Source organism: Chiloscyllium punctatum, chromosome 8 (assembly GCF_047496795.1).
Source record: "Chiloscyllium punctatum isolate Juve2018m chromosome 8, sChiPun1.3, whole genome shotgun sequence".
Taxonomy (NCBI): Eukaryota; Metazoa; Chordata; class Chondrichthyes; order Orectolobiformes; family Hemiscylliidae; genus Chiloscyllium; species Chiloscyllium punctatum.
Window position 1 is genome coordinate 127,877,095 of NC_092746.1, and position 15,340 is coordinate 127,892,434.

General features: G+C 46.2%; 1 protein-coding gene across 2 annotated transcripts in view; it reads left to right on the forward strand.

Moving 5' to 3' along the window:
• The first annotated feature begins 216 nt into the window (after positions 1 to 216).
• The window catches only part of LOC140480893 (diacylglycerol O-acyltransferase 1-like), a 129,660-nt gene continuing 114,536 nt past the window's right edge, over positions 217 to 15,340 (forward strand). Inside the window, exon 1 of one of the 2 annotated variants that reach the window (XM_072576457.1) lies at positions 217 to 425. In XM_072576457.1, the coding sequence (XP_072432558.1) occupies positions 271 to 425 (155 nt within the window). In that variant the 5' untranslated portion in view covers positions 217 to 270. Of the gene's footprint in view, positions 426 to 12,650; positions 12,781 to 15,340 lie in introns of those variants that run through there. The other variant, XM_072576458.1, reaches the window with a different exon arrangement.

Here is a 15,340-nt window from a genome sequence, read left to right on the forward strand (position 1 = left end):
GGAGCCCCGCCCCCTCTCCCCGCCCCCTCCAGGGAGCCCCGCCCCCTCTCCCCGCCCCAGACATGGAGCCCCGCCCCCTCCAGGGAGCCCCGCCCCCTCACCCCGCCCCCTCACCCCGCCCCAGACAGGGAGCCCCGCCCCCTCACCCCGCCCCAGACATGGAGCCCCGCCCCCTCCAGGGAGCCCCGCCCCAGACAGGGAGCCCCGCCCCCTCGCCCTCAGACCGAGCTGTGGCCTGAACCCGAGCGGAGCGGCCGCTCAGCCCCAGCCATGAGCGGGACTCCGGGGGTGTCCGCTGCTGTGCGGCGTCGTGGACATGGCTCAGGCTCGGTACCGGAGGGAGTGACTAAGGCGTCCCGGACTCTGAGTCACCGGGACCTGAAGAAGCTGCAAGAACCGGAACCGAGCGACAGCAAACGGCTCAGGTAAAAACCCCCTAAACAGCAGCTCAGTCCAGTCCTGTACCGGAAAACACGCGAAAAACCCTCTCTGATTATATCACTGTCCGCTAATGCATTCCACAGGACCCGAAACACTGTCCCTGTCTGTGTTACTCTGCTAAAAGACCATAAACCCTGTCCCTGTCTGTGTTACTCTGCTAAAAGACCATAAACACTGTCCCTGTCTGTGTTACTCTGCTAAAAGACCCGAAACACTGTCCCTGTGTGTGTTACTCTGCTAAAAGACCATAAACACTGTCCCTGTCTGTGTTACTCTGCTAAAAGACCCGAAACACTGTCCCTGTCTGTGTTACTCTGCTAAAAGACCATAAACACTGTCCCTGTCTGTGTTACTCTGCTAAAAGACCCGAAGCACTGTCCCTGTCTGTGTTACTCTGCTAAAAGACCCGAAACACTGTCCCTGTGTGTGTGACTCTGCTAAAAGACCATAAACACTGTCCCTGTCTGTGTTACTCTGCTAAAAGACCCGAAACACTGTCCCTGTCTGTGTTACTCTGCTAAAAGACCCGAAACACTGTCCCTGTCTGTGTTACTCTGCTAAAAGACCATATACACTGTCCCTGTCTGTGTTACTCTGCTAAAAGACCCGAAACACTGTCCCTGTCTGTGTTACTCTGCTAAAAGACCCGAAACACTGTCCCTGTCTGTGTTACTCTGCTAAAAGACCCGAAACACTGTCCCTGTCTGTGTTACTCTGCTAAAAGACCATAAACACTGTCCCTGTCTGTGTTACTCTGCTAAAAGACCCGAAACCCTGTCCCTGTGTGTGTGACTCTGCTAAAAGACCCGAAACACTGTCCCTGTCTGTGTTACTCTGCTAAAAGACCCGAAACACTGTCCCTGTCTGTGTTACTCTGCTAAAAGACCATAAACACTGTCCCTGTCTGTGTTACTCTGCTAAAAGACCATAAACACTGTCCCTGTCTGTGTTACTCTGCTAAAAGACCCGAAACACTGTCCCTGTCTGTGTTACTCTGCTAAAAGACCCGAAACACTGTCCCTGTCTGTGTTACTCTGCTAAAAGACCCGAAACACTGTCCCTGTCTGTGTTACTCTGCTAAAAGACCCGAAACACTGTCCCTGTCTGTGTTACTCTGCTAAAAGACCATAAACACTGTCCCTGTCTGTGTTACTCTGCTAAAAGACCATAAACACTGTCCCTGTCTGTGTGACTCTGCTAAAAGACCCGAAACACTGTCCCTGTGTGTGTTACTCGGCTAAAAGACCCGAAACACTGTCCCTGTCTGTGTGACTCTGCTAAAAGACCCGAAACACTGTCCCTGTCTGTGTGACTCTGCTAAAAGACCCGAAACACTGTCCCTGTCTGTGTTACTCTGCTAAAAGACCATAAACCCTGTCCCTGTCTGTGTTACTCTGCTAAAAGACCCGAAACACTGTCCCTGTCTGTGTTACTCTGCTAAAAGACCATAAACCCTGTCCCTGTCTGTGTTACTCTGCTAAAAGACCCGAAACACTGTCCCTGTCTGTGTTACTCTGCTAAAAGACCCGAAACACTGTCCCTGTCTGTGTTACTCTGCTAAAAGACCATAAACCCTGTCCCTGTCTGTGTTACTCTGCTAAAAGACCCGAAACACTGTCCCTGTCTGTGTTACTCTGCTAAAAGACCCGAAACACTGTCCCTGACTGTGTTACTCTGCTAAAAGACCCGAAACACTGTCCCTGTCTGTGTTACTCTGCTAAAAGACCCGAAACACTGTCCCTGACTGTGTTACTCTGCTAAAAGACCATAAACACTGTCCCTGTCTGTGTTACTCTGCTAAAAGACCATAAACCCTGTCCCTGTCTGTGTTACTCTGCTAAAAGACCCGAAACACTGTCCCTGTCTGTGTTACTCTGCTAAAAGACCCGAAACACTGTCCCTGTCTGTGTTACTCTGCTAAAAGACCCGAAACACTGTCCCTGACTGTGTTACTCTGCTAAAAGACCCGAAACACTGTCCCTGTCTGTGTTACTCTGCTAAAAGACCCGAAACACTGTCGCTGTCTGTGTTACTCTGCTAAAAGACCATGAACACTGTCCCTGTCTGTGTTACTCTGCTAAAAGACCCGAAACACTGTCGCTGTCTGTGTTACTCTGCTAAAAGACCCGAAACACTGTCCCTGTCTGTGTTACTCTGCTAAAAGACCATAAACCCTGTCCCTGTCTGTGTTACTCTGCTAAAAGACCATAAACCCTGTCCCTGTCTGTGTTACTCTGCTAAAAGACCCGAAACACTGTCCCTGTCTGTGTTACTCTGCTAAAAGACCATAAACCCTGTCCCTGTCTGTGTTACTCTGCTAAAAGACCCGAAACACTGTCCCTGTCTGTGTTACTCTGCTAAAAGACCCGAAACACTGTCCCTGACTGTGTTACTCTGCTAAAAGACCCGAAACACTGTCCCTGTCTGTGTTACTCTGCTAAAAGACCCGAAACACTGTCCCTGACTGTGTTACTCTGCTAAAAGACCATAAACACTGTCCCTGTCTGTGTTACTCTGCTAAAAGACCATAAACCCTGTCCCTGTCTGTGTTACTCTGCTAAAAGACCCGAAACACTGTCCCTGTCTGTGTTACTCTGCTAAAAGACCCGAAACACTGTCCCTGTCTGTGTTACTCTGCTAAAAGACCCGAAACACTGTCCCTGACTGTGTTACTCTGCTAAAAGACCCGAAACACTGTCCCTGTCTGTGTTACTCTGCTAAAAGACCCGAAACACTGTCGCTGTCTGTGTTACTCTGCTAAAAGACCATGAACACTGTCCCTGTCTGTGTTACTCTGCTAAAAGACCCGAAACACTGTCGCTGTCTGTGTTACTCTGCTAAAAGACCCGAAACACTGTCCCTGTCTGTGTTACTCTGCTAAAAGACCATAAACCCTGTCCCTGTCTGTGTTACTCTGCTAAAAGACCATAAACCCTGTCCCTGTCTGTGTTACTCTGCTAAAAGACCCGAAACACTGTCCCTGTCTGTGTTACTCTGCTAAAAGACCATAAACCCTGTCCCTGTCTGTGTTACTCTGCTAAAAGACCCGAAACACTGTCCCTGTCTGTGTTACTCTGCTAAAAGACCCGAAACACTGTCCCTGTCTGTGTTACTCTGCTAAAAGACCATAAACCCTGTCCCTGTCTGTGTTACTCTGCTAAAAGACCCGAAACACTGTCCCTGTCTGTGTTACTCTGCTAAAAGACCATAAACCCTGTCCCTGTCTGTGTTACTCTGCTAAAAGACCCGAAACACTGTCCCTGTCTGTGTTACTCTGCTAAAAGACCCGAAACACTGTCCCTGTCTGTGTTACTCTGCTAAAAGACCATAAACCCTGTCCCTGTCTGTGTTACTCTGCTAAAAGACCCGAAACACTGTCCCTGTCTGTGTTACTCTGCTAAAAGACCATAAACCCTATCCCTGACTGTGTTACTCTGCTAAAAGACCCGAAACACTGTCCCTGTCTGTGTTACTCTGCTAAAAGACCCGAAACACTGTCCCTGTCTGTGTTACTCTGCTAAAAGACCCGAAACACTGTCCCTGTCTGTGTTACTCTGCTAAAAGACCCGAAACACTGTCCCTGTCTGTGTTACTCTGCTAAAAGACCCGAAACACTGTCCCTGTCTGTGTTACTCTGCTAAAAGACCCGAAACACTGTCCCTGTCTGTGTTACTCTGCTAAAAGACCATAAACCCTGTCCCTGACTGTGTTACTCTGCTAAAAGACCATAAACACTGTCCCTGACTGTGTTACTCTGCTAAAAGACCATAAACACTGTCCCTGTCTGTGTTACTCTGCTAAAAGACCCGAAACACTGTCCCTGTCTGTGTTACTCTGCTAAAAGACCATAAACACTGTCCCTGTCTGTGTTACTCTGCTAAAAGACCATAAACCCTGTCCCTGTCTGTGTTACTCTGCTAAAAGACCATGAACACTGTCCCTGTCTGTGTTACTCTGCTAAAAGACCCGAAACACTGTCCCTGTCTGTGTGACTCTGCTAAAAGACCATAAACACTGTCCCTGACTGTGTTACTCTGCTAAAAGACCATAAACACTGTCCCTGTGTGTGTTACTCTGCTAAAAGACCATAAACACTGTCCCTGTGTGTGTTACTCTGCTAAAAGACCATAAACCCTGTCCCTGTGTGTGTTACTCTGCTAAAAGACCCGAAACACTGTCCCTGTCTGTGTTACTCTGCTAAAAGACCATAAACACTGTCCCTGTCTGTGTTACTCTGCTAAAAGACCATAAACACTGTCCCTGTCTGTGTTACTCTGCTAAAAGACCATAAACACTGTCCCTGTCTGTGTTACTCTGCTAAAAGACCCGAAACACTGTCCCTGACTGTGTTACTCTGCTAAAAGACCATAAACACTGTCCCTGTCTGTGTTACTCTGCTAAAAGACCCGAAACACTGTCCCTGTCTGTGTTACTCTGCTAAAAGACGATAAACACTGTCCCTGTCTGTGTTACTCTGCTAAAAGACCATAAACCCTGTCCCTGTCTGTGTTACTCTGCTAAAAGACCATGAACACTGTCCCTGTCTGTGTTACTCTGCTAAAAGACCCGAAACACTGTCCCTGTCTGTGTGACTCTGCTAAAAGACCATAAACACTGTCCCTGACTGTGTTACTCTGCTAAAAGACCATAAACACTGTCCCTGTGTGTGTTACTCTGCTAAAAGACCATAAACCCTGTCCCTGTGTGTGTTACTCTGCTAAAAGACCCGAAACACTGTCCCTGTCTGTGTTACTCTGCTAAAAGACCATAAACACTGTCCCTGTCTGTGTTACTCTGCTAAAAGACCATAAACCCTGTCCCTGTCTGTGTTACTCTGCTAAAAGACCATAAACACTGTCCCTGACTGTGTTACTCTGCTAAAAGACCATAAACACTGTCCCTGTCTGTGTTACTCTGCTAAAAGACCCGAAACACTGTCCCTGTCTGTGTTACTCTGCTAAAAGACCATGAACACTGTCCCTGTCTGTGTTACTCTGCTAAAAGACCATGAACACTGTCCCTGTCTGTGTTACTCTGCTAAAAGACCATGAACACTGTCCCTGTCTGTGTTACTCTGCTAAAAGACCCTGAACACTGTCCCTGTCTGTGTTACTCTGCTAAAAGACCATAAACCCTGTCCCTGTGTGTTTTACTCTGCTAAAAGACCATAAACACTGTCCCTGTCTGTGTTACTCTGCTAAAAGACCCGAAACACTGTCCCTGTCTGTGTTACTCTGCTAAAAGACCATAAACACTGTCCCTGTCTGTGTTACTCTGCTAAAAGACCATAAACACTGTCCCTGTCTGTGTTACTCTGCTAAAAGACCATAAACCCTGTCCCTGACTGTGTTACTCTGCTAAAAGACCATAAACACTGTCCCTGACTGTGTTACTCTGCTAAAAGACCATAAACACTGTCCCTGTCTGTGTTACTCTGCTAAAAGACCCGAAACACTGTCCCTGTCTGTGTTACTCTGCTAAAAGACCCGAAACACTGTCCCTGTCTGTGTTACTCTGCTAAAAGACCCGAAACACTGTCCCTGTCTGTGTTACTCTGCTAAAAGACCATAAACCCTGTCCCTGTCTGTGTTACTCTGCTAAAAGACCATGAACCCTGTCCCTGTCTGTGTTACTCTGCTAAAAGACCCGAAACACTGTCCCTGTCTGTGTGACTCTGCTAAAAGACCATAAACACTGTCCCTGACTGTGTTACTCTGCTAAAAGACCATAAACACTGTCCCTGTCTGTGTTACTCTGCTAAAAGACCCGAAACACTGTCCCTGTCTGTGTTACTCTGCTAAAAGACCATAAACACTGTCCCTGTCTGTGTTACTCTGCTAAAAGACCATAAACCCTGTCCCTGTCTGTGTTACTCTGCTAAAAGACCATGAACACTGTCCCTGTCTGTGTTACTCTGCTAAAAGACCCGAAACACTGTCCCTGTCTGTGTGACTCTGCTAAAAGACCATAAACACTGTCCCTGACTGTGTTACTCTGCTAAAAGACCATAAACACTGTCCCTGTGTGTGTTACTCTGCTAAAAGACCATAAACCCTGTCCCTGTGTGTGTTACTCTGCTAAAAGACCCGAAACACTGTCCCTGTCTGTGTTACTCTGCTAAAAGACCATAAACACTGTCCCTGTCTGTGTGACTCTGCTAAAAGACCCGAAACACTGTCCCTGTGTGTGTTACTCTGCTAAAAGACCATAAACCCTGTCCCTGACTGTGTTACTCTGCTAAAAGACCATAAACACTGTCCCTGTCTGTGTTACTCTGCTAAAAGACCCGAAACACTGTCCCTGTCTGTGTTACTCTGCTAAAAGACCATGAACACTGTCCCTGTCTGTGTTACTCTGCTAAAAGACCATAAACACTGTCCCTGTGTGTGTTACTCTGCTAAAAGACCATAAACCCTGTCCCTGTGTGTGTTACTCTGCTAAAAGACCCGAAACACTGTCCCTGTCTGTGTTACTCTGCTAAAAGACCATAAACACTGTCCCTGACTGTGTTACTCTGCTAAAAGACCATAAACCCTGTCCCTGTCTGTGTTACTCTGCTAAAAGACCATAAACCCTGTCCCTGACTGTGTTACTCTGCTAAAAGACCCGAAACACTGTCCCTGTCTGTGTTACTCTGCTAAAAGACCCGAAACACTGTCCCTGTCTGTGTGACTCTGCTAAAAGACCCGAAACACTGTCCCTGTGTGTGTTACTCTGCTAAAAGACCATAAACCCTGTCCCTGACTGTGTTACTCTGCTAAAAGACCATAAACACTGTCCCTGTCTGTGTTACTCTGCTAAAAGACCCGAAACACTGTCCCTGTCTGTGTTACTCTGCTAAAAGACCATGAACACTGTCCCTGTCTGTGTTACTCTGCTAAAAGACCATAAACCCTGTCCCTGACTGTGTTACTCTGCTAAAAGACCATAAACACTGTCCCTGTCTGTGTTACTCTGCTAAAAGACCCGAAACACTCTCCCTGTCTGTGTTACTCTGCTAAAAGACCCGAAACACTGTCCCTGTCTGTGTTACTCTGCTAAAAGACCATAAACACTGTCCCTGTCTGTGTTACTCTGCTAAAAGACCCGAAACACTGTCCCTGTCTGTGTTACTCTGCTAAAAGACCATAAACCCTGTCCCTGTCTGTGTTACTCTGCTAAAAGACCCGAAACACTGTCCCTGACTGTGTTACTCTGCTAAAAGACCATAAACCCTGTCCCTGTCTGTGTTACTCTGCTACAAGACCATAAACCCTGTCCCTGACTGTGTTACTCTGCTAAAAGACCCGAAACACTGTCCCTGTCTGTGTTACTCTGCTAAAAGACCCGAAACACTGTCCCTGTCTGTGTGACTCTGCTAAAAGACCCGAAACACTGTCCCTGTGTGTGTTACTCTGCTAAAAGACCATAAACCCTGTCCCTGACTGTGTTACTCTGCTAAAAGACCATAAACACTGTCCCTGTCTGTGTTACTCTGCTAAAAGACCCGAAACACTGTCCCTGTCTGTGTTACTCTGCTAAAAGACCATGAACACTGTCCCTGTCTGTGTTACTCTGCTAAAAGACCATAAACCCTGTCCCTGACTGTGTTACTCTGCTAAAAGACCATAAACACTGTCCCTGTCTGTGTTACTCTGCTAAAAGACCCGAAACACTCTCCCTGTCTGTGTTACTCTGCTAAAAGACCCGAAACACTGTCCCTGTCTGTGTTACTCTGCTAAAAGACCATAAACACTGTCCCTGTCTGTGTTACTCTGCTAAAAGACCCGAAACACTGTCCCTGTCTGTGTTACTCTGCTAAAAGACCATAAACCCTGTCCCTGTCTGTGTTACTCTGCTAAAAGACCCGAAACACTGTCCCTGTCTGTGTTACTCTGCTAAAAGACCATAAACACTGTCCCTGTCTGTGTTACTCTGCTAAAAGACCCGAAACACTGTCCCTGTCTGTGTTACTCTGCTAAAAGACCATAAACACTGTCCCTGTCTGTGTTACTCTGCTAAAAGACCATAAACACTGTCCCTGTCTGTGTTACTCTGCTAAAAGACCATAAACCCTGTCCCTGACTGTGTTACTCTGCTAAAAGACCCGAAACACTGTCCCTGACTGTGTTACTCTGCTAAAAGACCCGAAACACTGTCCCTGACTGTGTTACTCTGCTAAAAGACCCGAAACACTGTCCCTGTCTGTGTTACTCTGCTAAAAGACCCGAAACACTGTCCCTGTCTGTGTTACTCTGCTAAAAGACCATATACACTGTCCCTGTCTGTGTTACTCTGCTAAAAGACCATGAACACTGTCCCTGTCTGTGTTACTCTGCTAAAAGACCATGAACACTGTCCCTGTCTGTGTTACTCTGCTAAAAGACCATGAACACTGTCCCTGTCTGTGTTACTCTGCTAAAAGACCCTGAACACTGTCCCTGTCTGTGTTACTCTGCTAAAAGACCATAAACCCTGTCCCTGTCTGTGTTACTCTGCTAAAAGACCCGAAACACTGTCCCTGTCTGTGTTACTCTGCTAAAAGACCATAAACACTGTCCCTGTCTGTGTTACTCTGCTAAAAGACCATAAACACTGTCCCTGTCTGTGTTACTCTGCTAAAAGACCCGAAACCCTCTCCCTGTCTGTGTTACTCTGCTAAAAGACCCGAAACACTCTCCCTGTCTGTGTTACTCTGCTAAAAGACCCGAAACACTCTCCCTGTCTGTGTTACTCTGCTAAAAGACCCGAAACACTCTCCCTGTCTGTGTTACTCTGCTAAAAGACCCGAAACACTGTCCCTGTCTGTGTTACTCTGCTAAAAGACCATAAACACTGTCCCTGTCTGTGTTACTCTGCTAAAAGACCCGAAACACTGTCCCTGTCTGTGTTACTCTGCTAAAAGGCCATAAACCCTGTCCCTGACTGTGTTACTCTGCTAAAAGACCCGAAACACTGTCCCTGACTGTGTTACTCTGCTAAAAGACCCGAAACACTGTCCCTGACTGTGTTACTCTGCTAAAAGACCCGAAACACTGTCCCTGTCTGTGTTACTCTGCTAAAAGACCATAAACCCTGTCCCTGACTGTGTTACTCTGCTAAAAGACCCGAAACACTGTCCCTGACTGTGTTACTCTGCTAAAAGACCCGAAACACTGTCCCTGACTGTGTTACTCTGCTAAAAGACCCGAAACCCTGTCCCTGTCTGTGTTACTCTGCTAAAAGACCCGAAACACTGTCCCTGACTGTGTTACTCTGCTAAAAGACCCGAAACACTGTCCCTGTCTGTGTTACTCTGCTAAAAGACCATAAACCCTGTCCCTGACTGTGTTACTCTGCTAAAAGACCCGAAACCCTGTCCCTGTCTGTGTTACTCTGCTAAAAGACCATAAACCCTGTCCCTGTCTGTGTTACTCTGCTAAAAGACCATAAACACTGTCCCTGTGTGTGTTACTCTGCTAAAAGACCATAAACCCTGTCCCTGTGTGTGTTACTCTGCTAAAAGACCATAAACCCTGTCCCTGTCTGTGTTACTCTGCTAAAAGACCATAAACCCTGTCCCTGTCTGTGTTACTCTGCTAAAAGACCATAAACCCTGTCCCTGTGTGTGTTACTCTGCTAAAAGACCCTGAACACTGTCCCTGTCTGTGTTACTCTGCTAAAAGACCATAAACCCTGTCCCTGTCTGTGTTACTCTGCTAAAAGACCCGAAACACTGTCCCTGTCTGTGTTACTCTGCTAAAAGACCATAAACACTGTCCCTGTCTGTGTTACTCTGCTAAAAGACCATAAACACTGTCCCTGTGTGTGTTACTCTGCTAAAAGACCCGAAACACTGTCCCTGACTGTGTTACTCTGCTAAAAGACCATAAACCCTGTCCCTGTGTGTGTTACTCTGCTAAAAGACCCGAAACACTGTCCCTGACTGTGTTACTCTGCTAAAAGACCATAAACACTGTCCCTGTGTGTGTTACTCTGCTAAAAGACCCGAAACACTGTCCCTGACTGTGTTACTCTGCTAAAAGACCATGAACACTGTCCCTGTGTGTGTTACTCTGCTAAAAGACCATGAACACTGTCCCTGTGTGTGTTACTCTGCTAAAAGACCATAAACACTGTCCCTGTGTGTGTTACTCTGCTAAAAGACCATAAACACTGTCCCTGTGTGTGTTACTCTGCTAAAAGACCATAAACACTGTCCCTGTGTGTGTTACTCTGCTAAAACACCATAAACACTGTCCCTGTGTGTGTTACTCTGCTAAAAGACCATAAACACTGTCCCTGTCTGTGTTACTCTGCTAAAAGACCATAAACACTGTCCCTGTCTGTGTTACTCTGCTAAAAGACCATAAACCCTGTCCCTGTCTGTGTTACTCTGCTAAAAGACCATAAACATTGTCCCTGTCTGTGTTACTCTGCTAAAAGACCCGAAACCCTGTCCCTGTCTGTGTTACTCTGCTAAAAGACCATAAACTCTGTCCCTGTCTGTGTTACTCTGCTAAAAGACCCGAAACCCTGACCCTGTGTGTGTTACTCTGCTAAAAGACCATAAACACTGTCCCTGTCTGTGTTACTCTGCTAAAAGACCATAAACTCTGTCCCTGTCTGTGTTACTCGGCTAAAAGACCATAAACTCTGTCCCTGTCTGTGTTACTCTGCTAAAAGACCCGAAACCCTGTCCCTGTGTGTGTTACTCGGCTAAAAGACCATGAACACTGTCCCTGTCTGTGTTACTCTGCTAAAAGACCATGAACACTGTCCCTGTCTGTGTTACTCTGCTAAAAGACCATGAACACTGTCCCTGTCTGTGTTACTCTGCTAAAAGACCATGAACACTGTCCCTGTCTGTGTTACTCTGCTAAAAGACCATGAACACTGTCCCTGTCTGTGTTACTCTGCTAAAAGACCATGAACACTGTCCCTGTCTGTGTTACTCTGCTAAAAGACCATGAACACTGTCCCTGTCTGTGTTACTCTGCTAAAAGACCATGAACACTGTCCCTGTCTGTGTTACTCTGCTAAAAGACCATAAACCCTGTCCCTGCCTGTGTTACTCTGCTAAAAGACCATAAACACTGTCCCTGCCTGTGTTACTCTGCTAAAAGACCATAAACCCTGTCCCTGACTGTGTTACTCTGCTAAAAGACCATGAACACTGTCCCTGCCTGTGTTACTCTGCTAAAAGACCATAAACCCTGTCCCTGACTGTGTTACTCTGCTAAAAGACCATAAACCCTGTCCCTGACTGTGTTACTCTGCTAAAAGACCCTAAACACTGTCCCTGTCTGTGTTACTCTGCTAAAAGACCCTAAACACTGTCCCTGTCTGTGTTACTCTGCTAAAAGACCATAAATCCTGTCCCTGCCTGTGTTACTCTGCTAAAAGACCATAAACCCTGTCCCTGTCTGTGTTACTCTGCTAAAAGACCATAAACACTATCCCTGTCTGTGTTACTCTGCTAAAAGACCATAAACCCTGTCCCTGTCTGTGTTACTCTGCTAAAAGACCATAAACCCTGTCCCTGACTGTTACTCCGCTAAAAGACCCTAAACACTGTCCCTGCCTGTGTTACTCGGCTAAAAGACCATAAACCCTGTCCCTGTCTGTGTTTCTCTGCTAAAAGACCATAAACCCTGTCCCTGACTGTTACTCCGCTAAAAGACCCTAAACACTGTCCCTGCCTGTGTTACTCGGCTAAAAGACCATAAACACTGTCCCTGTCTGTGTTACTCTGCTAAAAGACCATAAACACTATCCCTGTCTGTGTTACTCTGCTGAAAGCCCTGATACCCTGTCTCTGCCTGTGCTGCTCTGCTGCGAGATGCCGTCTCTGTCTCTGCCTGTGCTACTGTTTGATAAAGCACTCAAAGCGTGATCTTTGTAGCACTGTCGAATAAAACAACCTAAGCTCATCTAGGCCTGTCCCACTGTCTGGTCACATACCCAAAAAATAAACTCTGCACTGCTGCCTCAAGCATCTAAAATATTTCTCTGTTCGTGCCGCGACCCAATAAAATACCATAATTACGGTCTGTGTGCAAAACATCCAAAGCATGGTCTCTGTACTAGTGTCTAGCAAAATACTCAACCCCAGGTGAGCTACTTAAATAATAATACCAAAGCCAATGCACATTTTGTGTTCAGAAAATAACTTTTTTAATTTGTATACTTGGGTGCATATTTGTGCCTGTCTGCCATGAGAAAACTAATGTGTATGTTTGTACACCGTAGAGCAGTTGGAGCGGAAGAGATAAGCAGAGTATATAACCAAGGCGCGCACATGAAACTGCTCGCACCTTGAAAACAAGGTGCTGAACCCAGTGAGAGAGGATGAAACTTAGCGAGAGTTTGGAGGAAGAGGTGAGCTAATATTAAGGATCGAACAGTATCTGAGAGACAGACACATTAGGATGGAGCAAGAACAGTGATAATGGCCAGGCAACATGAATGTTCTCTCCAGTGTTGGGAAGGAGGAGATGCTGTAAGAGGAGCCCAAGAATGGTAAGGCTCAAGAGGTGTCTCACGACAAGAAAGGTAGAGAATTGAAGAAATTCCAATATTCACAATTCATGCACCCATCTTAAGTGATCTTGTGAGGGCGCAAGGGGTGACTGATGTTTGGAGGCTGATATATTGCAAGTCCAGGTCTGTGTGGGGAGTCTGAAGATTGTTGAACTTGGCATGTTCCCAATGCCTGGGGCTGTATTTTACCCAGTTAGTATAGTGTGGGCCGTATGTGAATGTAGAAGTTTCATTAATTTACCACCTATTATTCAACACATCCTTCCGCAACACATCGCTCTGCACTGTGTAGCAAGTTGTTTTTGTTTCCCCAACTAACTTGAAAAGCACGAAGTCCTCTTGAATTGTATGTCAAGGTATTAACTCAATTCTTGAAGCCTGCTTCAAGCTAGAAGAGGCATTTGTTGAAATGAAAAAGTTTTTGCTTCTGTGCAGCAGAGCAGAAATTTCTCAAATTAAATACAAGTGTGGAGCATGCTGCTCAGTAGGCCTGGCAGCATCTCTGGTGAGAAAAACCGTTCAAGTTCTAAGGGGAAAGCGAGGACTACGGATGCTGGAAGTCAGAGTGTGGCGCTGGGAAAGCACTGCTGGTCAGGCAGCATCCAAAGAGCAGGAGAGTCGAGGTTTGGAGCATTCCTGATGTAGAGCTTATGTTTGAATCCGTGACTCTTCTCCAATGTTGCCTGGCCAGCTGTGCTTTTCCAGCACCAAACAGTGAAAGTTCCAAGTCAGATGGGACTTCGTCAGAACTAAAAGGTTGGAGTAGATTAGATTAGGTGTTGGAAAATATTTTGACAATTAAACAAATTTACATTTTAAGTACAGTTCAGTTGCAAAAAACGGAAATTACTGGAAAAGCTCAGCAGGTCAGGCAGCATCTGTGGAGATAAATCAGTGAACGTTTCAGGCCCCGTGACCCTTCCTCAGTTCAATTGCCCTGGCTCTAAGTTAGTGCAGTTGAATTGCAAAGTTATTTCCTTGTGGGATATGGACATCACTGACTGGGCCAGCACTTATTACCCTTGAGAAGGTGATGGTGGTGGTGAACTACCTTCTTGAGTCACTGCAGTCCATGTGCTGTAGATAGGCCCACAATACCCTTAAGGAGCAGACTTGATGGGCTAAATAGCCTAATGTCTACTCCTATGTCTAATGGTCTTATGGAATTGCAGGATTTTTACTCAGCAACAGTGAAGCAATGGCAATATATTTCCAAGTCAGGATGGTGAGCGGCTTTTTCCTACTCGATGGAAATGGTCAAGAGTTTGGAAGGTACTGTCTAAGAATCTTGGAATTTCTGCAGCGCATTTCATAGATGGAACATACTGCAGTTACTACATGACAAATCACTACTATGAGTGCAAGGAAGAATCGTAGAATCGCTAGTGTGTGGAAGTAGGCTGTTTGGCCCATCTAGTTCAGACCAACCCTCCAAAGAGTGACCTACACCCCCCACCCTGTCCCTGTTAGCCTACATTTCCCATGGGTATTCCACCTAGCCTGCACATCCCTGGACTGTGGGAGGAAACCCACGTAGACATGGGGAGAATGTGTAAACGTCCCAGGTTCGATTCCAGCCTTGGGTGACTGTTTGCGTGGAGTTTGCACCTTCTCCCAGTGTCTGCGTGGGTTTCATCCGGGTGCTCCGGTTTCCTGTCACAGTCCAACGATGTATAGGTCAGGTGAATTGGCCATGTTAAATTGCCTATAGTCTTAGGTGCATTAGTCAGAGGGAAACGGGACAGGGTGAGTTACTCTTTGGAGGGTCGGTGTGGATTTGTTGGGCCGAAGGTCCTGTTTCCTCACTGTAGGGAATCTAATCTAATCTAATCCACGCAGTCAGTTGCCTGAGGATGGAATTGAACCCAGTGCTGTGAGGTAGCAGTGTTAACCACTGAGCCACCGTGCCACCCCATATGAAATTTCACATGATTTCATTTGAAGAAAATTTGAAGTTTGATAGCTTTGTCCAAAGTGATATATTTAAAACATTGTTCTGAGACTCTGGAAACTATTGCTAGAAATGCAAAAAGTCTTGACTGAGTTGTTTTTAAGTCAATCTCAATTTGTGGTGCTTGAATGTATATAGCACCAGTTGTAATGAAGAAGGGACCAATCATCACAGGTCAAAGGTTTTCTTTTGGACAAAAAAAGAGGGACTGCAAAGATTAGCCCTTTTATTTGTTATGGTCATGTGGATGAGTATCAAGGTCAGTGCCCCATGTTACTTACCTGCTATGTGTTGTGAAACAGAATGGACATTTGTCATTATTTATGTTACTTATCCAACCTAGAAGTGAGTATTTGTCTTGTGCGAGTTAAGTAATGCCTGAGTGACTCTGTTCGAAGCGCTTTGTCTTGCAATAAGTAGGATGTGGAGTCAGGATTTGAGCACTAT